At 39.2% G+C, this 22,443-nt stretch overlaps 3 protein-coding genes across 7 annotated transcripts in view; 1 reads left to right on the top strand and 2 right to left on the bottom strand.

The window, feature by feature from the left end:
- Positions 1-14,043, bottom strand: part of LOC149035513 (discoidin domain-containing receptor tyrosine kinase B-like) — a 47,765-nt gene extending 33,722 nt beyond the window's left edge. Inside the window, exon 1 of the mRNA XM_089191933.1 lies at positions 13,751-14,043. Within this exon, the coding sequence (XP_089048059.1) occupies positions 13,751-13,940 (190 nt within the window). The 5' untranslated portion in view covers positions 13,941-14,043. The remainder of the gene's footprint in view (positions 1-13,750) is intronic.
- Positions 4,906-8,594, top strand: LOC149035515 (uncharacterized). The gene is made up of 2 exons (XM_089191942.1): positions 4,906-5,051; positions 8,213-8,594. Exons 1-2 carry the CDS (start codon positions 5,040-5,042, stop codon positions 8,507-8,509), a joined length of 309 nt encoding a protein of 102 aa, XP_089048068.1. The 5' UTR covers positions 4,906-5,039; the 3' UTR covers positions 8,510-8,594.
- Positions 14,044-20,726: 6,683 nt separating the features above from the next.
- LOC113665757 (bone morphogenetic protein 1-like) overlaps positions 20,727-22,443 on the bottom strand; it is a 22,454-nt gene continuing 20,737 nt past the window's right edge. For all 5 annotated transcript variants that reach the window (XM_089191896.1, XM_089191895.1, XM_089191892.1 and 2 more), the window contains exons 7-8: positions 21,975-22,382; positions 20,727-21,822 (exon numbers count right to left, since the gene is read on the bottom strand). In XM_089191896.1, coding sequence (XP_089048022.1) covers positions 21,458-21,822; positions 21,975-22,382 — 773 coding nt within the window. In that variant the 3' untranslated portion in view covers positions 20,727-21,457. The remainder of the gene's footprint in view (positions 21,823-21,974; positions 22,383-22,443) is intronic.

Below are 22,443 nucleotides of genomic sequence, written 5' to 3' on the forward strand. Positions count from 1 at the left end.
AAATTAAATCCGGAAAGTCATTCTTTTTAGCCTTGCCCCCTTCTCCTTGGTATTTTCATCAACCCTGACTGGGTAACACATTGCACATCCTGATGTCATGATATCCCAATTACAGCAAAGACAGTGAGAACATTTTATGAAGTCTTCAAAAAGTTCAGCATAATGACGTGTTTTTCTGATGCTAACAATGCCTTTTTGGGCCATTAAAAAGAAAATATTTCTGTTTCATTTTTAACTCGTGAATTGCGCGCATGCGCAAGAGCGAGTTATAGGTACGATGTGGGGAATAGCATTCGCTCGCTCGCTCGCTCGCTCGCTCGATTGGTCGATTCCTGTAAACTTTTTTTAGATTTTAGGCTTTTGAGTACATTTGATAGTTTTTGGCGAGCAATAAACAGACGAAATGGCGACCTTTGTTGCTAAGAATAGTGGTGGGGTGAAAAAGAAGCCAATGATAATCTTAAAAGAGTTTTTTTTTCGTTTTAGTTTCAACAAGCGGCGCCAGCGACTGGCAAGCATTCAAGGATTCACACTGAAATAACAACAACCTTCGGTTTTCATAAAATTGTAATTTACAATCCTTGAACTTGAAAACAATCCGAAGATTCATTGAAAATATCACTTACTGCGAAGCGCTAGGAGTTTACAGATGTTCAAAAGCTTTTTCTGTTATAGCGCGAGATTGAGGACAAAATTGATCATTACGTTTCGTCGCATGTGTTTTTCCTGTGTGAAGCAACAAAAGATGCCGGCGACTGACTAAATAACAAGTTAACACGAAAATCAAATAACACTTAGACAAACAATTTTAGCTACCGATTTTCAGTGAATTTTTAAAGAACAAATTTCTTGTAAGTTTCAAGACAATTTGAAGATTCAACATATATACAACGTACTAAAATGCGAAAATTACACACCACAAAATTGATAAATAGGCCTGAAATGAAATTCTATCTTGTTATTGATTATACGTTGCCTAGCACGTGACTTAAATCTACCCAGGCGGAGATCTAAAATGACGGAAAGCACACTCCGACATCCGTCAGAAGGAGGTCATCTCGGGTAGATTTCCGATTACGAAATCCGAGCTCGCCCGATGTTGTCTTCGTGATGAAGGCCCTATTTAGCATATTAGACCCGCAAAACAGAGTAGAAACGAACACGTGCTTCGTTTTCGCTCATGACTTCGTATTAGCCTTAAGATATTTGCATTTTTTTTCCGTTGCTTACCTATATTACAGACACCAATAAATTTTTGCGATGCCTCCTTTTCACGGATGGCCGATTACAACTACAACATAGTAACACCTCCACGAAATCTATCAAAAGGAGGATGTTACAACACCAGAGGTCATCTCGGGTAGATATCTTATGACGAAATCCGAGCTCGCCCGATGTTTTCATGAAGGCCCTATTTCGCATTTTAGAGCCGCAAATTAGAGTAGAAAGGAACACTTACTTCGTTTTCGCTCATGACTTTGTATTAGCGTTAAGATATTTGCATTTTTTTCCGTTGCTAACCTATATGACAGATTCCACAAAATACATTTGACGCCTACTTTTCACGGATGCCCGATCACAACTACAACGTAATGACATCTTCACGAAATCTGTCAAAAGGAGATTTTAAAACACCGGAAATTTTCTGGATTTCTGATGAAATAAATTAAACGCAGTTACGATATATTGTTATTTCTAATATGGTAATTAGTTTGTGTAGTGTGATCGTCCGGGTGAGTGTTCGCATTCGATCGCCAGTCACCAACAACAGTTCTTCTCAGAACTACACTCACCCGGACGATCACACTACACAAACTACTGATACTCCTGGGTTCAAACCATTTACTTTAATATGGTAATTGATAAAAAAAATTGTACATTACCTCGATTGGACGGAGATTAAGTTTGAATATAATAAAGCAGGCGATATTACTTTTGTCGACAAGGATAATCCGTGATTTGTCTCACCTATTATATTTTCTCTATCTGCGTTGTGCCATGATCATCATTGAAAATATTCTACGATAATATTTTTTACAATATTTAGATGAGGATTTTCAATTCTAAACGCAAGAGCGTACTTAGGGAAAGATCTATAAGAAACAGTTTCTCATGAATACATTTGAAAAATTCTTTTAGCTGACTTCTACATAGATAAAAAATTACTACACATATATATTTCACTTCGACGATTATCTTAATAAACAATTAATGGGAAGTTCTGAGAATCAGTTTTTAATACTACATGTTAAATTAATGGTTATTTTTCTCTTCCAGCTTAAGGGCTCTTTCGCAGTTTGGACAACGCCAGTTTGCACTTGAATCTTCCAAAATAATTGTTGAAATGCATTTCCTGCGAAAAAACTCCTTGCAGCTACAAAATTTCACACAACGAGAAGGAGACTTCGAGTCTGACTCTTCCCTCGGCATTCTACACTCGCACATTACCGAGACCTCTTGAACAAAAAGTGGCCTCCTGTCTCGACACTCGGGTACTTTAGAGAGGGGAAAGAGGTCGAATGATCCACTCTCCAGGCTCTTTAAAAGATGTTGTCTTATCAGCTTCCTATCAAATGTCAGATTAGAAGGATTGAGGCCATGTAGTAGCGAAACCAGAAAAGCAATAGCATAAACTCCACAGTAGTCGGAATTGTTCTGGTGTTGCACATTTGGTACAATGACCTTAAAACTGGTTCCTTCGTCGTATATAATTGATGCAATCTGTTTCTGCACGAGGGCTGCAATTCTTCCCGAAAACAGGCTGTCGTACAGATAAACTACAGAAGGAGTGTAGCATCCTACAGTAGATACCAACACCCAATGATGGCTGCCAGTATTCAGGATTTATGAAAATTGGCCTTTTTGAACAGAAAAATTAAAAATAGGCCCCAAAGTTGTATTTTCCAATCCTCTTGCGTGAGGGAACTGTTCCCTCAGAACAAACTGAGTGGTCGGTGAGCCAGTCTCCAGTTGAAGTGGTGCTAATGTCCTGTTCCGAGAGATGGAATTTACCGGCCTTTGAGGCGCTTCTGTGAGAGGTCTTTACAAATTCTACTTCACCATCTTTTTTATTTTGCTGGGCCAGGTTTGTGTTCGTTGTCGCGTTTACTGTAAGGATGATGCATGTGTTTGCAGTGCTGGTCGTGCTCGAGGTTGTGTTAATGGAGGAGATGGTGTTTGCGTTTGCGGTGTTGGTGATGCATGTGGTCGTGTTTGGTGTGTAAGGGGTGCTTGCCTTTACAGTTTGATTGGCGTTTGAATTTTTTTATGGGTTTATGTTTATTTGAGCCTCAGCGCTTGAGTTGGCATTCTTGATGTGTGCGAGTTTCGGCTGTTTGGCAGGCTGGCGTTCTATATCGTTTAAGCTGACGTTATACCCCCTTTTCATGTTGTTTCCTCTTTCCCCTACACGTCCAGTGAAAGGATTTTTCTTCTGAGATACTGGCAGCCTTTTATAGTCTACTTTCTTTTTTTTCATCCTGCGCGAATTCTTTTTCATAGTAGACTTCAGGAGAGACCTCACCTTTCAGACAACTTTCTCTCAAACAATGAACTCACTTCTTGACAAGTTAATTTACGTGCCATCATAGAATTGGAAATTTTGTTCAGAAAGCGAAATTATCGATTGGAATACGGCCGAACGCTGAATACGAATTGAGTGAGCAAACAGATACTTTGATATCTCGCATGATGACAAATTTCCCGCCTTTGCTAGTTTGGACCATTCAATTGTCTGGGAGTCAATCGACCGTATCATTTATCTTTCCTCTCCATTTCCGGTGTTTTAAAATCCTCCTTTTGACAGATTTCGTGGAGGTGTTACTATGTTGTAGTTGTAATCGGTCATCCGTGAAAAGGAGGCATCGCAAAAATTTTGTGGAGTCTGTAATGAAGGTAAGCAACAAAAAAAAAGCACTATCTTACGCCTAATACGAAGTCATGAGCGAAAACGAAGCACGTGTAGGGCCTTCATCACGAAGACAACATCGGGCGAGCTCGGATTTCGTAATCGGAAATCTACCCGAGATGACCTCCTTCTGACGGATGTCGGAGTGTGCTTTCCTAAAATGACGGTGGCAGGCTTGGCTTAGTTATATCACTCAAAACTCGTTCCCGTTTGTCTCATTTGATAAAGAGGGAATCGTTAATGTTTTCATTAAGACAGTATTGCCTTGACTTTCTAATATTTACAACGAAAGACAGTAAATTTCACTTTTCACCCACATTTACTTCCAACCTTTTCTTTTGAACCAGAAACAAAAATGATAGACGTTTAAAACACATTACATCATCCACCTTGTTAAATGTAATAGCATGATCATTTCAATTGTAATGCCTTCTTGTCCCAACGTTACTTTGTTTCTTTGCTACATTAGCGAACACTGAACTACTGCTCGTACTCTAGATGACAATCAACCACAAAATTCCCTAAACCAGATAACATTAAACATAATCTCAAAAATCATGTGTCAATTCACGAGTTTGCTCACAGAGCACTTTGATTTATATTTTAATACCTTGGGGGGAATTTCTATAATTTGAGTTTGTAAAATATTGTTTGAGTAAACGTAATTTATGTTTTAATTATCATATTTTTAAAACAGATCAGACATAGTTGAGATTCGTAGTAAGTGGGGCAGGACTGTAACAGTAATTTTGACACCTGAGGTGGAAAACAGCATCGACCTCCTCAACAAGACAAGGAAAGCCGTGGGTATTCCAGATGAAAATCCATTTAATAGTTGCTAGGTCAAATAGACAGTCAAATTTGCTATGGAAGGCGGCCTACCTCTGTCAAACCTTACAGAGATAGCCAGTACCAAACTCAGAAAGTATATGGCGACCATTTCCCAAGTAGTCTCTCTCAAAGGAACAGAGGTATACCGACTAAGCAAGACACCTTGATCATGAAATCCAAGTGCATGGAGACTTCTACTGTCTTCACGAATCTGCAGTTGAAATTTCCAAAGTGAGCAAGCTTCTTCTTACAGTCGGTCAAGGTGAAACAAGAAAGTTCACAAGGAAAACACTGGCGGAAAATGACTGAAATGGTGAGTACAAGATTGTAGGTGGTTTCAATTTCATAACTAGTTTCTCTTGTTCTTCTGTCTATATTGTTCTTGAGAGCCATAAACTACACATTTTTTTGTTCTTTACAAACACGTTTAAGGTGCTAACTATGTTAAAAAAGAGAGAAGAAAGATCGGTCGCTTACCAAGTTGAACTACACTAGGAAGTGATCCTAGACCGTTTCATGCTTAGCTGCCAACCTCGTCCCAAGGTACATCGGTCACTTTTTCAAAGTGGCAGCCACGCGTTCGTAGATTCCCGTGCATAAGGGGATATGCATGCTCAAACAATTACTTATGGGGACTACCAGCCATACTTATGGGGACATTTCTAAAACAACTAGTTATGGGAATTACTTGCCATTCTTAAAGAGCTTATGACACGAATTTTTTTGCGTAAATATTTAGCTTATCATATGTACAAACCAATTCCGATTGAAGAATAGTCCTAGACTTAAAACTCGGTTTTTTTCGGGCCCTAAAGTGCTTTTGTCTTAAAAGTGTCCCGTGGACTGGTAACGAATTAGCGGCTGATGATGTAGAAAACTGTGAAAACTCTCAGTCTACACCAAAATACCTTTCACATCTCTTGCAATTTTGTATAAGTCAGCGCTGAAATAATTTTGAAATAACGACCGATAGCGATGTCTACCTACCTTAAGTAAGCTCTACAGAGAGTTGTAATACATCGTACTCAAGTTATAGAGAAGAAATGAAAGTTGCGAGTACGGTTCAGCCCTAAGAAGGAGAAACGCGCTGCATCAAACGAAGATTTATACGAAGACTGACAAAGGCGGTTTCCCGCTTGCATTGTTTAGGTCAAGATTAGAACAAAAATTCCCGTTACTGAATGTCTAGTTTGCTGCGCTTGTGTTTTGTGGATAGCTCTGTTCGTTTCTGTTGCAATAGCATTGTTAGTGAGTGTTTCCATCCGACAGATGCCAGTAGGTAATTTATGACCGGCCCGGTAACAAGAGAGCCTACGCCATCTCCACATGATGCAATCCCATTGGCAAGCGCCTTCTATTAAAGTATTCACCCAGGACAACGATAGACGACACATAAGAGAAACTAGAACCCACTCCCCATACAAGTCCGTAGGTCACATACATTTATGAGCTTCTTGTATGAAGGAGGTTAGGAACAACCCTGGGACGGATAGTAACGCACCAGCAAAGGACACAACACGGCATCCAAGACGATCACACAATGCACTTGATATAAGACCAAAAAAAAATTAGAACCCATGGCCATGGCGCCAATCCACGCTGTGAAAAGAAATCAATAATATGATCTCCATGTATAAAGAAACATGTCATTCTTTTTGTCACGGGCGTGAAGCAGAGGCAAATTTTTTAAATGCGGCAACGACTGTTTTACATCCGTTTTATGACCAATATTATTAGGTTCCTCTCGGTCAGTGCTCTAGTGTTTCGTTGCTGTAGAGAAATTCCCTTGGTAAACCAAAAGCTAACTTTTGAAGAAATAATCAGTTGTATCACGAGGCACGATGATTTTCCACCGAAGAGTAATCGAGCAGTTCTACTGCAAGTTGCTCCTTCTCCCATAGATTGCAAAGGCAGAAGCCATGGTCACGGTCGTCGAGCCGGTCAAACCAAAAGGAAAACGAGTGAGTTTATAGTCATCTGATTCAAGTTAATCTCATATAGGCATTTTGATAGAAAAAAACCTTATTTAGTTTAAGTGCAGCATTGCCATATGACCCATTCCGCACAAAGGAAATAACGAACATCAGTATTATTAATGAATATTTCGTACGCATCGACTTTCATATACGGCACTTGAATTCGTTACTATCTAATTCAATAAAATTTGTGTTTCCTTATTTATATCGTTGCGGTGCTTTTATCCCAATGAAATTGCTAATATTGCTACTTTTGGTTTCTTGAGGGTAGGGGGGAATTGATAGCTCGTGAGATGGATTTTCGGAAACCTAGGTTAGGAGAATACACGGCCCCTTTAAGCTTGTTTTTATGCCATTATCCGTCAGAGGTTGCACACTGTTCACGCAACAGGATATCGGTCAGCTCAGGAAAGAGCTTGAACTTCATTACAATTGATGTAAATCTTTTATCAAAATACGATGGAAGCTACAATTGGTGTGATATTCATACGATAAGAAAAGCGCAAATGTAGTCATGTGGAAAGACAAAAAGTGTGAGTACATCTCAAGCGCGTGAAATAAACATCAAGAAGGAGCTCACCATTTTTCATTTGCGAAATGTCAGCCGGAAAGAATGTTGAACAATCGTGTATAGTGTGGAAACAGGGCCATTCGTTTTAGCTGAATTCATCGGTTATGTTACCCTTATTTGTGGTATGTGTTCGCAACAGGCGTCTTCGAAGCCGGTACGGAGAATAAGGCCGACGACATTAAAGAGTAGAATCTCCTCGATGTCGACGATCGAAAGCGTCCATTTTGGCCATACAGCTACGTCATTTGGAAAGTCGTGTATATAATTGCCCGGTTTATGTGTATTATTCTTGTAGCGAACATCATTGGGCGCTCCAGCCACGCACTATGTTCGTCCTCTCTATGATATTTCTCCTTTCTCCACCATAATTGCTTACGCGTCTTCACAGTTTTCTACGTCACAGCTATATAACATGATTTTGGCCGCTCGCTTAGTGGCGACACTTTTTGGCCGCCAAATCGTACTTCCAATGGACCAAAAAATTGGTCAAGGAGAACCCGCTAAGCGCTATGGTTAATGATCTCTAATTTTAAATACAGCTATCAACCAGAAGATGCAAAATAAAAAATTTCAAAATTTCGTGTCATAGGCACTTTAAAGGGAAAAGCTCTAAATAGCTACTAATGTGGACTACTTGCCGTACTTATGGTGACATGCTAACACACAACTACTTATGGGGACTACTTTCCATTCTTGTGGCGACATGCTAATACACAGTTACTTACGGGGACTACTTGCAAAGAAATTAACCCTCCCCCTTCCCCCCTCCCCCCCCCCCCCGAAAAACGCAACAGTCACATGGACATGGAAAATGTGGACCGGGGAATGTCAAAGTCAAAGGGTAAGTAGAGAAAATGTTGTAATTATAAGAGGAGTAAGTTTTAGCTGAAAGCTTACTTGTTGTGCTTATTTTGATTTTCTTTACAGAGTAAGATGCCCATGTTTTATGTACAGAAGAAGAGAAGGAGGCAGTTTTTTAAGCACCCTAGTTCATTTGTCAGAGAAAGACGCTTTACGGGAAAATTGGACTGTAAGAACTGTATTTTAAAAGCAAATGGTGCATTAGATGGTAGGGACTGGCATGCTGTTAAATATTTTGTTAAGAATCATATTGACATTGGAGAAAGAGGGTTCTTGCCGCTAAAGTCCCCACCCTTAATGACAACCCTTAATACCTTGCTAAAATTCAACCTCAATAGCTGCAAGGACAACAAAAAACAGTAATTCATGATAATTAAGGGGTATTTTGCTGTTTCCAAACATCTCCAATATTTAAAAAAAAACTTACCGTCATAGTTTGCGTGGATACCCTGTGATTCAACGACAAATAGAATATGTTATATTCTACCATAAATTTTTGGATATAGGCCAATCCCAAAATACCCCACCCAAAGTGTAAGCCACCAATCCTCCATTAAATTGGCTTTGTCAAGTATAAAATGATATAAACTGTAGTATTGACATCAAAACTTTTAAAGTCTTAGAATCAATATGTTATCCACTTGTAATTCCAACTCAAAATTTTATAATTGGACAAAATTTAAAAATAAGCTATCTTAAAAATAGGATTTTAGGGTTGTGTCCAGAATTTTTACATTATTTCGACTTTCTCAAATTCAGTCATTGATAACTATGGAGGTAGATTTCAGTATTACACAAACTAAGAGTGCTTTATTTAGCTCTTGATTGGAGTATTAAGATATAACCAATTGAAAGGGTTTGGCATCACATATTTAACTTTGTCAAACAATGACGTTATTAAGAAAACTAAACTTTTAGAATTGTATTTTAAAAGCAAATGGTGCATTTAGTGCAACACTTGCTTTTAAAATACAAACAACTTAAGGACCGGCATGCTGTTTAATACTTTTTGAAAAATCAGATTGACAAGAAAAAGCAGGTTCTTGCCCCTAAGTATAACTAATAGAATCGTTCTGTTTTTGTTATCTCAAAGTATAACTAATCCTGTGCAGGGTAACCTACTGTTTTGCCAAACTCTTCCAATCTCAGGGCTGTCACAAAGATCTCAAGTTTCTGGGTAACTACAGAAAGAAGGCAGGAAATTAAGCAGCTAGGGATTTCCTTTTTGGTTCTATTTTTATTCTATCCTCTATGAAAGTGGCCAGTGGTCAACTTCATATTCGCTGAGGAAACTCCCTGGTCCCCCGCCCGTAATGACTACCCTGTTACCTTGCTAAAATTTCACCCCAAGAGCTGCCAGGACAACAAAATACAACTGAGATAATTAGTATATTCGTTATGATGTTGGACATAATTGCTAACATTATGATAGTTAAGGAGTGTTTTGCTTTGCATTTCCCAATATTTAAAAATATTACTAATAGTCAAAGTTTGTGTGGGTCTCCTGATTCAAGGGCAAATAGTATGTTCCAGTTGCCTCAAATTTTCTTCAAAAGTAATAGAGCTTCCCTTTATTTTATCAATCATTTTAAAAAGTTTCTGTAGATTCTCATCATGTAATCACTGTTACCGAAGGTGAGCCCTACCAAGACTTCTTATAAATACTCCTGCGCTTACAGTTTTAGTGAATTGTATAATCCGCCAGGATCTAAGGCTTCTGCAAATGTTTGGGTTATACTGTTATAAAAAACACACCCTGAACATTTGGATATAAGCCTATATTAAAGTACCCAACCTCAATATAAGCTACCAAATTCTCAAATCTATACATCCTGATAGTAAGCTCTGTAGACCTTACATACCCGCCAATATTCTTAATATGACTAAACAGAATTTTTTTTTATCCATATCATTACTGTTTGGTTAAAGGGTGTAGTTTCAGCCAGTATTGCATTGTAGCTTGTAACCACTGATCCGGCCTTGTTAAGTTATAAATATATACAATGCAGTATTGTTATATGTATTTTGCAAAATATTAGAAGCAATTTGCCATCCATTTGTAGGCCTAACTAGTTTTTAATTGGTCAATATCTTCTTTACAACAAAAAGCTCCTATGAAATTATGAGCTCAGGGTTATATCCAGAATTTTTACCGTTTTTAAGTCTCTTACACTTGATCATTGATAATTCCAGAGGTGGATTTTAATATACACTAACTAAGAGTGCTTCATTTCTGGAGTGTAAGCAAAACCAATGAGAGAGTTTTGCATAATGATTTTAACAAAAAAATTTATAACTACAGTGGTTGAATTGAACTGTTATTGATCAAGCATTGTGAAACCAACATCAGAGGGTTGTGCAACCAAACTACGTCTTAAGTTAAATTTTTGTAGCCATTAGCATACAATTTTATGGCCAATCTCACTAAAAAGATGTCTGCAACATGGGATGCAGAATATCTGCTCTACTCACTCGTGAGTGGCTCTGGCTGATAACTCTCCTGTGACAGTTAAAAAGAAATCGCTGCTTAAAATTATATTAAAGTGTTACAGTTCCATTAACTTCAAACTTCTCTTGCCTTCTTTTTTTGTGAAAAGCCACCTGAAGTTCCAAGATTATGAGGAGGGCTTACCAGTCTGGCTTATATATATGCTACGTGTAGGATGGAAGCCAATGTTAATTAAGTTCCAAGTACTAGATCCTTTTTTTTCTTCTATAAGAACCTTTTTTAATAGGAACGTTTAGGCTGAGATTAGCCCAAATTTTTAAAACATTCTCAGAACATACCCAGGCTGAGAGTCAGTTGAGAACTTTTTCATTTTGCTCATCTTTTTTATCTTTTTTTTAATGAAGAATAAGAGAAGAATAAATAAGGGCAAAAGAAATGTTAAACTGTGGTCAAACAGGACAATAAACTCAAATACTTAAGAATGCGGTTTTTACTGTTGTACGATAAACTGAAGAACAACTCATATTGTGGTCGAATTTAGTCCGTAATAATAAAACTTTCAGAACATCTTAAGAAAGTTTTCAGACTCAAATTGCATAAAAAAGAACGTTCAACCTCAGCCCCCAAATTAGACGTTAAAAAAAAAAGGGTGTGTTACCAAAATGGTACCTATTGTAGTGCTCAACTTGTATTTGTCAAGTATTGCCTTTCCTCCAGTTGGCCAATATCATGAGTTTTTCATACACCAAACTGAAAAGCCATCTCTTAATCAAAGAAGCCGAATTCAGAAAGCTTTTACAATAAATATTTTTGTGCCCTTTTCCTAAAATCATTACTGTCGAGTTGGTGTTATTGAAAGCGTGACAGTTGGACTTTTGTTGTAAACATTAGAGGATTCGAGTTATATCAACTGTCTCTTGCCTTCTTCACAGAAAGATACCCGCAGGTTTGAGTTTCGAATTTGAAAGATAAAGATTAGGTCTTTCCTGCAAAGAGTATTTTATCCCAAATTGAAGAGTCACTTTTGAGATTTTTTCAGTTGGGCTTCCTTAAGTCGCAGTCATCCTTCATTGTAGGCATGCTATGCATGCAAAGTTATTTCTTTGGATGGATAAGCTCAGGTGGGACACTAAGTGACTGACATTTTCATTTTTGTAAAAAGAGAAAAAGTATTAACTTCAAAAGATTCCGACAAAAATTTCTTTCAATAAAGAGCAAAAAAGACCCATTCAATTTATCTGAAATGAATTTAGACACAGGTGTTTTTCTGGTCTATTGTCACTGGTGTCTGAATAGTTTTAAGCAACACTAAACTCCATTGGTGTCACACTTGCGGTAGTCTCCGTCGCAGCCGTTGTTTAGTCTCGCCACGCAGTGCAGTCTCTCTCCCATTGCAAGACCAAACAACGACTGCAAAGGCGATTACGCTAACGGGCCTTCATTATTAGTATTTAATCACGAGGGTTTTCTTCCGCTGCAGGAAAGTACCAGACCTTCAGCAAAACTTCTTCGCCTTCTCCAGCAAAAGGAGAGGCGGTCCTCATAAGAGGGGTGTGGAAACAGAGACCCCACAAGTTAGGTAAGTATGTCCTCACAAGTCTTATATTAAAAGTAGTACCCACAAGTAGGCAAAGTTGAGTAATGGACAGGTCCCCATAAGGAAGTCCCCACAAAAAAATTGGAATTTCCTCAATTCTAATCAAGTGTATAAAGAGTAAGGCAAACAAGCTATCAAACATCGTAGTTTTTATTTTGATACTGCCAGCAGAAGGAGGGGTCCCCGCAAGCGGTGTGTGTAAACACAGTCCTCACAAGTTGCCAAAGGTGCGTACGTGTGTGTGTGTACGTGTGCGCGGTCAAAGTTAATTACCATAAGTCCATATTGTAATTCTAATATAAGATTAGTTATTTTAAGTGAGAAAACCTGACTTGTTATAAGCCTCGTGGTTTCTTTCAGGTTTTCTCGCCATTTATTTTCTGTCATCAATTTTCTTCATTTTTTTTTCCATGTGTAAATGTCGTATATGGCAAATAAATATTGTATTGTATTGATTTTCATTTTCAGCTTTACATGTCGGAGAAAATCCCAGGCGATCGATGATTTCCTGTTTCCTGACCCTCGCAGATTTGATATATTCATTTGAGACACCATTTTATCAGTGACTCACTCTCTGACACTGGAAGAGGCGAAGAAAACGATCATATTAAAAGGAAAATTTTGAATCACAAAAAAATGTCTTAAAGACCCTCGCCACTTCCTTTTTAGGCCTCAGGTATAGAAATTTTAGGTGGCTGTAATTTGACCTTGTCCGGCTCCTATTTGACTAAATTTGGATGTTTGTTGATGAAAGTGAGTGCAAGCCCGTTTTTGAAGTTTTGGATACCCTGGCCAGTTATCGTTACGTCGGAAATTGTTTCTCCGTGATTAGTTATAAGAGTCGGTAAGTGCCAACAAGTAAAATTGAACAAAGTCAACGTTTACAGATTGATTTTCTCCGAATTGTGTGTTCGCCATCTTACGCGGTTGGAGGCCTAAGGCTATTACACGAAATCGCACCATCGCGTAATATGTTTTAAAAGTCTAGTTCATTATATCGTTTGGCAGAAAAAAAAAAAAAAAAAAGAAAAAAGCAAAAAGAATTAAAAAGGAATTTTTGAAGAAAAACTAACAAAGTATGTTACCAAGCCATCGAATCGGCAACCCTCACCTTCCGAACAAACTTTACAGTTTCCGGCACGGTACACTTTGAAGTATTGTTTCTTTCTTACCCACTTCTACACCCGTTGGTATAGAGATCTACTCGCTATGTTAGTGAAACTGTACTTTTTTAAGCCTACGGTTCTAAGACATATCAAAGCAACTTGGAGAAGCCCGTGATTTGAAAGTTTTTCCCTCCGTTGCTTAGAGAAAGGTTGTAGTCTTTGTGGTCCTTTAATCAGTGTAGTAACTATTTGCAAATCTCCAATACTATGAGAGAAAACGAACCGAACAGAGGTCGATACATTTTGATCAGATCTAGTATTTAATACGGTTCGGATATCGTTTGATCATGATCCAGGAGACTCAGAAGCAAATAATCAGGCGAAAGGAAAGAAATTGGCGGTTTCGGTTCGACGCGAAAGTTGACATGACCTGGACCACCGAGGATAGTTACCTTGAGGAATGTCTTGTCCGAAACACAGCACATTAAAACATCCAATGACGAGATGAATGCGAACCATTCTTGAACTGATCATTCTAAAGCGCTCTGAAACAACTATAAAACAAGTGATCAACAAAGCGGGAAATATGCAGCTTCCACTTAGCCCAACCCCTCTTTCCGGTGACAGTTTGATATCTTTCATTCCGCCTCTAGAATTTAATGCCACATAAATTTAAAGTCAGTCAGATTCGCAGCGGTTCTAGAAAATCACGCTGTTACTTATAGCCGGCCACGATGTTTCTTGCTCTGTAACTTCATTTAGTTCAAGTTTTTCTATCTATCATCTTATCTAAAGCCACGAAGTTTATGGAATCGTGTCTCAACAACTGTGAACAGTGGTTCAAAGGGCAGCGGAGGGTGACACGTTGTGTAGAACATGTACTGGAATGTCTCTTTTGGTTTGAAGAGGGTTCTTTTATCGAGAACTGACTCCCCGTTGAATCTTTCATTCTTATAGGCAGTTGAGTCTAAGAAAGTGGCTCCTGAAACAGAATAATATTTAAGCTGTAAATTTGATTGTTGGGTGGTGTTTAATTGGTTAAGTTTGTTCAGTGAACTGGTTGACGACATCTCTGTAGGTGTGCAAGGGAGAGTCTAGCCACGTAGATGTTTGTAAAAGCTACAAACAAACCGAAGAACAACAGATATTTTTTAAGCCGACTAAATATGCCTCTAGCAAGTCTTTGCCTATCTCCATAATCATACAGGAGAGCACATCATCGATATTGTAAAGGCTTTAATTTGCTAATATTTCTAAATTTCGAGACCATTACGCGATGTCAATTTCGCAATAAACCTTGCGCATGGAGAAAAGTTAATCGCTAGATTTTACTAAATATTTCTTGGTTGTTGAAACAAAAACTTACGCTTCCCTTGTATCAACATCACCTAAATCCATTGCTGATAAATAGAAAATGATGCATGGGCGCGCGTAGATATCAAATTTATCTTCGAGTGTTTAACTCGATAGCGCACGAGTGAGCGCAGCGAACGAGAGAGATGTCGAGTTGAACACGAGAAGAGAAATTCTATATCTACAAGCAACCATGTATTATTTTGTTTATCATATAAACACAATAGCCCTTTACTGATAAGAAAGCCGACTTCATTAATGAATGAAAATAAATAAAACGACAATCTCTAAATAAGAATCGTAGAGTGCGTTGGCGCTAACTCTTAAGATGGAAAAATGTGTTGAATACTGATTATAAAAAGAACAATGTTCGTAATTTTCAATTTACAAAATTCTCATTTATTGACTCTGTCCTTACCGACAGAAGAAGTCTTTCAGGTAAACGGCCAAAGTCAGCCAGCGGCAAATCTTCCAGTTGTCGATTTTCATTCTCTCATACGTATCTTGCGGTTTTTCTTTTTGTATATTGGTTCTTTTTCCCCTTTTAGAAAAGTTTGAACCTCACTATCTTTCATCGATACGGATTTTTTGAGTGTTTTAGCCGCCATAATCCGAGAAAGTTCCGACAAACTACTTTGTGCTGAGAATCGTGAGGTCTTGGTCTTTATTCCATCATAAGATAAAACTACATATCTTATGTTACAATGAATTGAAAAAACTACAGAAATCTACATACATATTATGAATTAAAAAGTATATCATTACAATAAATGGAGCTTAAATATCAACCTATTTACAAATGTGTTCATAAAGCGCTGTGTATTAATTTTCGGGCGCGCGCAGCCTTTTTTCCTGAGATTGTGTAGATATGTCTTTTGGACAGGAATGATATCTTTCAGGGGGTGGCAATCCGTTGATTTTAGTTTCTTCAAAATGTTTCTGTCTTGTTTGTTTAAAAGGTTCTTGATAAAAACTGGAAATGAGATAAAACCGCGTTTATGACATCGGTCTAAAAAATTTTGTACAACCGTAAGATCGGACTCAGATGCCCCATAGACTGAAAGTGCATAGCTAAAATTAGCCAAAACAATCGATATAAAAAGATGATCAATCTCTGCCTGAGAGTAATGTTCCTTTCTCAATGTTCGTAGGACGTGTAAACACTTGTTTGCTTTGACAAGCTTAGTTCTTACATGCTCATCAAATTTTCCATCACTCTGTAAAGTTACTCCTAGTAAAACGAAGCTATTACATTGGGGAATATTATTAATTGGAGAGTAGAGTACATTATGATTTTTCTTTCTAACAACCAGCTCTTTACATTTGCAAGGGTTGCAGACCATTCTATTGTCTTTACACCATGTTAAGAACTGTCCTACTAAGTCGGCAGACGGGTCACTATTCCTAGTGATAGGCGAAAGAATAGTGGAATCATCGGCATATTTAAAAAGCACAGGGCAACCATTAAAAAAAATCTCCAAATCGTTCAAAAATATATTAAAAAGATACGGTCCGCTTACACTACCTTGTGTGGTTCCTCTATTGACAAGTTTCCACTGTCCTAAAAAATTATAACTAACAACACGTTGTTGTCTTGCATAGAGGAAACTATGATACCAATTGATAATGTACGGATTTAGAGGTAGCTGTTTCAGTTTGGCAGACAAAATAGCATGGTTCACAAAATCGAAAGCCTTACTGAAGTCCATGGTAAAAATTCGCACTGCGCTATAGTCACTACTATCTAAATACTTGTATGTCTGGTGCTGGATAGCGAGCAAGGCATTTGTGCAACTACCCGCCTGTCTATATGCAAATTGGGTGTGGCTCAGGTTGCTCTCAATGACTGACTGTGCTTGTGTACGATACACGACCTTCTCAAACAACCGGGCAATAACGGGAGTAACATTAATACCACGGTAGTCTGAGTCCTCTATAGGCATGTTCACTTTGGGGAGAGGATTAACATTTGCCCTTTTCCAGGAGTCTGGCCATGTATGAGTAGACAGCGACAGATTCCAAACGTGAGTGACGATTGGTGTGAGTAGCTCAGCACAGTCTTTCCAGATCCAGTACGGGAGGTCGTCTGGTCCCGTTGCGGTTTTCTTTACATGAACTAAGGTATTCCAGACACACCGCTCAGATATTTTCGGGGGCTTTACACTGTCCGGGATATCCATATCACTAGGTCTAACGTAAGTGTCATCATAGCACAGGTTGGCGAAGTAGTCGTTCAGACGAACTAGAGAGTTCTTGTCCAAATTTATCAACGATGACCTGCGACGCTGCGATAGGGCGTCCACGCCCTTCCACCACTCACCGCTACCAATGGCAGCCAGTTTTCTTCTGTTCTCGGTTATCAGCTCAGAAATGCGCTTATTAAATAAAGACAGGCGTTCCTTATTCTTTCAAGATATATGGGACTTAGTCCTCAGCATACACTTGACTAATGGGGACATCCAAACTGGGTCACGCGATGACATGCGTACAGATTTTTTGCGGCATAAACTTATTCATCACTGCACGAATCTTTACCTCAAGCACCTCGACCGCCTTGTTTATGTCCACCTCATTGAGGACGTCACTCCAGTCCAGCGCAGCGAGTGCCATATAAAATGACTGTTTCCGATGTTCCCTACAGTCCCGCACAAGAACTTTGCGGCGCATAGGTTTAAGCTTTAATCCCGCCGGTAAAACAAAGCCTTCATGGTCTGTCTTAATAAGCATATGTATGGAATATGCTTGACCGAACAGATCCGCTCGGTTGGTCATACAGTTATCCAAGCACGCGTTACCCCGCGTGGGAAAATCAACCACGAAATCCCAGCCAGACAAAGCCTTAAATTCTTGCATATCCAAACGATTTACATCGCCACCACAGACAATAGCCGCTTCTGGGTGTTTGTTCAACACAAGGTCCACAAAAGATATTATATAATTAATTAAGTCGAGATCCCGGTAGCTATGCTTGGGAGGATTATACAGGCCGCAAATTAGCATAATGTGATCGGACGGCAACTGCACTGTTAAAGCAATAAATTCATATAAATTGGACCGATAGACATCCAAGACTTTAAGACTGTCTCTCACATAGACCGCAACACCCCCTTTTTTCCTTTTGTCCAAGTCTGCCCAACCTCTGTCCCGCCTGAACACATTGTAATTTGGGATATTCACCACGGCGTCCGGCATATTAGTGGAAAGATGAGTTTCACTGACAATACACACATCAATATCCTGAGATCTCAGGTCAGCCTCAAGCGCCACAGGTGCTCGTACACGACTTTTTGTTTTCGACAAACCACAAATGTTCGTAAACAAACGTTTTGGGACAGCGAAACCCTTTGATTTAGAGGTGGATGTTTTGTCGGTTGTGTTGACACGCGGAATGTTAATTAAGTTACTCCGATCCACTTTCCGACCTTCAGCCTTGATGAAACGGCGGCCTTGCATCACCGGGATTTTCTTGGTTGAGATGGATCGTGAGATTCGAGCACTGTGTTGCCCACGGTATTTCAGAATGCTGAGTGACTTGAACTGAGATAGAACGGCCGGAGATGGCTTGAAAGCTTTGTTTCGGAGAGACAAGAGTTCAGAGCATTTCAAAGACGCTGGCTTAGTTCGCATTAACATCGGGTAGTTCTTATTAACTCCTCCGAAACTCCTGTCTATCTCTGGACCCGGTTGTGACTCTACGTCCATATCTATATAGTGATATCTAGCGTGATATATTTCTCCGGTACTGCAAGCAAGGTTAGACCATGGACGCCCCACAACACCACCGGCCGGCGAACTCTAAATTTAGGAGTAGTAAACTTGGATAAAATATGTTTGAAAAGCCAAGGACTTTCAGCCCCCCTATAGTGACAATTGTAGCATTCTTGGGCAGCATTCAAAACGAAAAGAACACCAAAAATGGTAAATAGGCGAAGAGCTCCAGAAAACGTGGCATCGAAACACCTTTCACATACATTTCGTTCCAGCGAGTTGCAATGTTTGCCCCATGGCGATCCCAGAAATCTTTGCGCAAACACAAGGATCCGATTACAAGCAACTCATCGATATGTCTATTCCGGGGATCTAGGGCAGGGAGTTTAGAATGAGAATAGGTGGTTGGGGGTTGGGGGTGAAGAGCACATTTTGCGATCCACGTGAAGCAAACTCGTATTGCTCGATACAGTGAGAACTTCAACTTTTGAGGTAAAGTAATTAAGGTTTGCATTGCTTTTTTGTGTTGAGATGTATCAAGATCTTTCAAAGCGAGAATTTGCTTGGAGCAGGTTCACTACAGCCCCTACCAAACGATACAACATTGTCACATATGCGTAAAAGTGTAAGATCGATACAAAAGAACTCATCCAACATAACTTAGACGCACGACATTGTAACTTAGCGGATTAGCCAGGGTTGTTAATTTCGAAACACCGAGGCTTCGGATGGTTTGTTAATGATACTAAGAGGTAAATGTCGCTATTGCCTTGATACAATTACTAATGTCGCTATTTTCTAGAAAAACTTTGTTCTCTTAAAGATATAAATTGCCAAATTGTAACAAAACTGTAGACAAAATTCTGGATAAACCTCAAGAGTAATTAATGAATTTACCATACTGGTTTTTGAAAAACCGGACCCTAGGCTTCTTTACAGCAAATACAGGAGGCGACATCGTAACTTTAGACAGCGAGCCAAAGTTTCAAAGTGTCCAGCATCGTGCCACCCTCACCCCCGGAATAGACATGCCGGTAACTCATTCATCATTTAGCCATGTGCTGTATGAAACGGGTAAACAAGAATTTAAAAATAGATGAAAGCCCAGGAATGTTTCCTCGAGCTGGAAAAACAAACTGGGTATGGGCGCATGATCTTTAAATATTGCAAAAAACAAAAACAAAAAAACCAAACAAACAAACAAACGCATAAAACGAACACAAAAGGGAAGTGAATGTATTTCAAAGAGAGAGTTTTGGCAATTTCTTGATTATAGGTTAGATTGAAGCTGTATTTTGCACATTTCATTTTTTCAATTACAACAACATGTCTTCCCCTTTCTTTCGTCAAACTTAAGAAAATTCAAAGTTAAATGCAAAAATTATAAAAAATTAGCAGAAAAATCAAATAGTTTCAAAACGATTAAGAGCGTAACAAGCTTAACTATATGTTAAATCGTATATTGATTGCAAAAGATTGAAATCTTTGGGCCCGTTATTTAAACAAAGTTCAGCCGTTGGTTGACAAAACCGCAATCTAAACTACCTTGAATTTAGCTGATTCTTTTAGGTGAACATGTCTCTTCATAGGTAGTGTCAAGAGGGCCAAAAGCTAGCAGAAGAAATGCATTTATTTAATGAAAACAACCCTCTTCTAGAGAATATTTAAGGCCCACTGATTACGAAAAAACGTGACCGCCGTTTGGCTTAGACCTCGTGTCATTCAATAACCGGCTCTTTAAGTTTAAAGAATAGTCTAAAATGATAACTTCGCACGGATTAAGTCACATTGTTTGTTTAGCAGTGGTTTCAGTTCTTTGACAAAAAGCATTTCAAAAGTAAGACACTGAAGCTTGTTTTGGAAATTTCTTAGAACGTTCAAACTCCACGCGATGTCAGTTTTCCGGTTCCATGTCATGCTCCTTTATGAGATGGTCTGCGATCGCCGATTCCGTTTGTGATCTTCAATGCGTTGATTTAAGTGCTGTCATGTGTATCCGAAAATAAAGTGTATCATACAGATCACGCATGAAAAAAAAAGAGCGGTTTCTCTTCCTTCAATCTGATCGCGTTCTTTATCTCAGTTTCGACTTGTCTTAACCGGGCTGATTTCTGTGTTCATCTTGCAATTGAGATCTACAGGTCGTCTTCTTTCCGAGTTTGCCGACTTCTTAGTGTTCCTTGTAGGGAAAACACGATTCTGGGAACTTCTTACTTCTCAGTCGCTTGAGCACGACATGCATCTGATATCTTTACATCAATAAAGTGATGGATGGTAGTATTATATTTACACGACAATTGTTCGTAAACATAACTTGTCATATTCTAATAGACCCTGATTAAGGAAATCGGAGAGGTCGAAACGTCATCCCTTTTCATCGCTAGTTTTTATTATGTTTAAGAATATGTCTTTTTCAACTAAGGAACTCGCTATACCCGAATATTTGTATCGAAACAGTGAAGGAAGCTGGTGGTTACAACTCTTCGGGCCGGTTATTCAGTTTCAATAAAGTTTAGCCAAGGTTTAACAAAACCGCGTTCTAAACTATCTTGAATTATGCTGAATCTTTTATCTGAACATTCAGTTTGTGAACAGTGTCAAGAGGGCCGAAAGCTAGCAATGAAGGGCATTTATTTAATAAAAACAACCCTCACACAAAGATTACGGCCCTCTGATTGCGTAAAACAGCGGTTTGGGTCAGACCTCGTGTAAATAACCGGCCCCTTGTGTTTCTCTTTACTTCTATAGCAGATTGAAACTAATACTACTATGTAAGCAACAACTGTTGTCAAAGCACAACTGAATCAAGTTAAGTCAACAAGAATGGCCTAATGTCACAATCTCTTTGTTTACCGTAAGAACCCTCTGTCCCACTTGAAGTTAAGGAACAGAGGAGGAGAAGAAAATTTCATTTAGCCATACGTTTTGCTATCACTTATCTGCTGGATGGCGATTTATCCGTCGGATAGCTTTATCCGCCCTTTATACAGCTGAGCCCGGTAAGTCTCTCTGCCCAGCTGACGCTTAATCTTAATCTTACTTTAGAGCTTCAACTTATCTGATAAGCGCAAAACAGGATTAAAATCGTCATAGGAACGTCACGAATTCTCATGGGTAACGGATTCTTCAGCCGGTGTACTTTGTTGCCATGGATACGACTGTCCTGGAGGTGGAAACTGTGAAATCTGTTCCTTACCAGGGTAGGGTGGTGGCGATTCTAACGGGTATGGGTAATCTGGGGGTGGTATATCTGCGTTTGTTGAAACTAGAGCGTGACTTACTTGAGGGGTTGTGGTGTCAACAGGTTCAGGCGGAGTACGGCGTGATACTATAGCCATTGGAAACCTCTCCGCTGCCTCTCTGTTTCGCCTTTTAATTAGTTTAGCCAAGCAAACGTAAAGGAATATCAGTGCAAAAAACACTGCGACAGTTACAATAATGGGTGTCATCCAAGCAGGAGACTCTAAAGAGAAAAAGAGAAACAAAAGTCAAACAAGCAGAGTTATCTGAAGCTAGGGTCGTTTCCACGTGGCGTTGAAAAATACTCGAGTTGACGGTGCATGAGACGTGCTACAACAGATTCAACCTCTAATTTTTAAAACAAAGGTAGACAACCTGAACTTGATACGGCCTTGAAGGTGGCTTTGAATCCTCTGTGTGGTTTTCTACCCACATAATCTGTAGCAGAGTAGAACTCAACCCACATATAACGATTACGGTGACTGGAACGAACGTTTTCGGGAATTGTAGTTCCACAGTATTTTCCCAAAGATGTGCCAGACAATGGCATTCCATCTCCAACTTCCACATAATCTCTGCAACCAGGATCCAACTGAAATCTCTCGAAGATGAGTTCAACGCTTTGTCCCTCGGGTACAGTGATGAGCCATTCACAAAGTAAACCCGGTGGGTAGTAGGTCAACGGACTCTCTAGAATCCCTTCTGATCCGGTCAACCTCAAATCAAAGTTGTGGACGTTATCTGGGTAACATAACTCGCTGGAATTTACAGCTTTAGTTTTCGCTACGGAGTTAGAAAACAATCTCAAGTAAATTCCTTGAAGTGATCCCACGGGGGAAGGGGA

The sequence above is a fragment of the Pocillopora damicornis genome, chromosome 13 (assembly GCF_964200805.1).
Source record: "Pocillopora damicornis chromosome 13, jaPocDami1.2, whole genome shotgun sequence".
NCBI classification, from domain to species: domain Eukaryota; kingdom Metazoa; phylum Cnidaria; class Anthozoa; order Scleractinia; family Pocilloporidae; genus Pocillopora; species Pocillopora damicornis.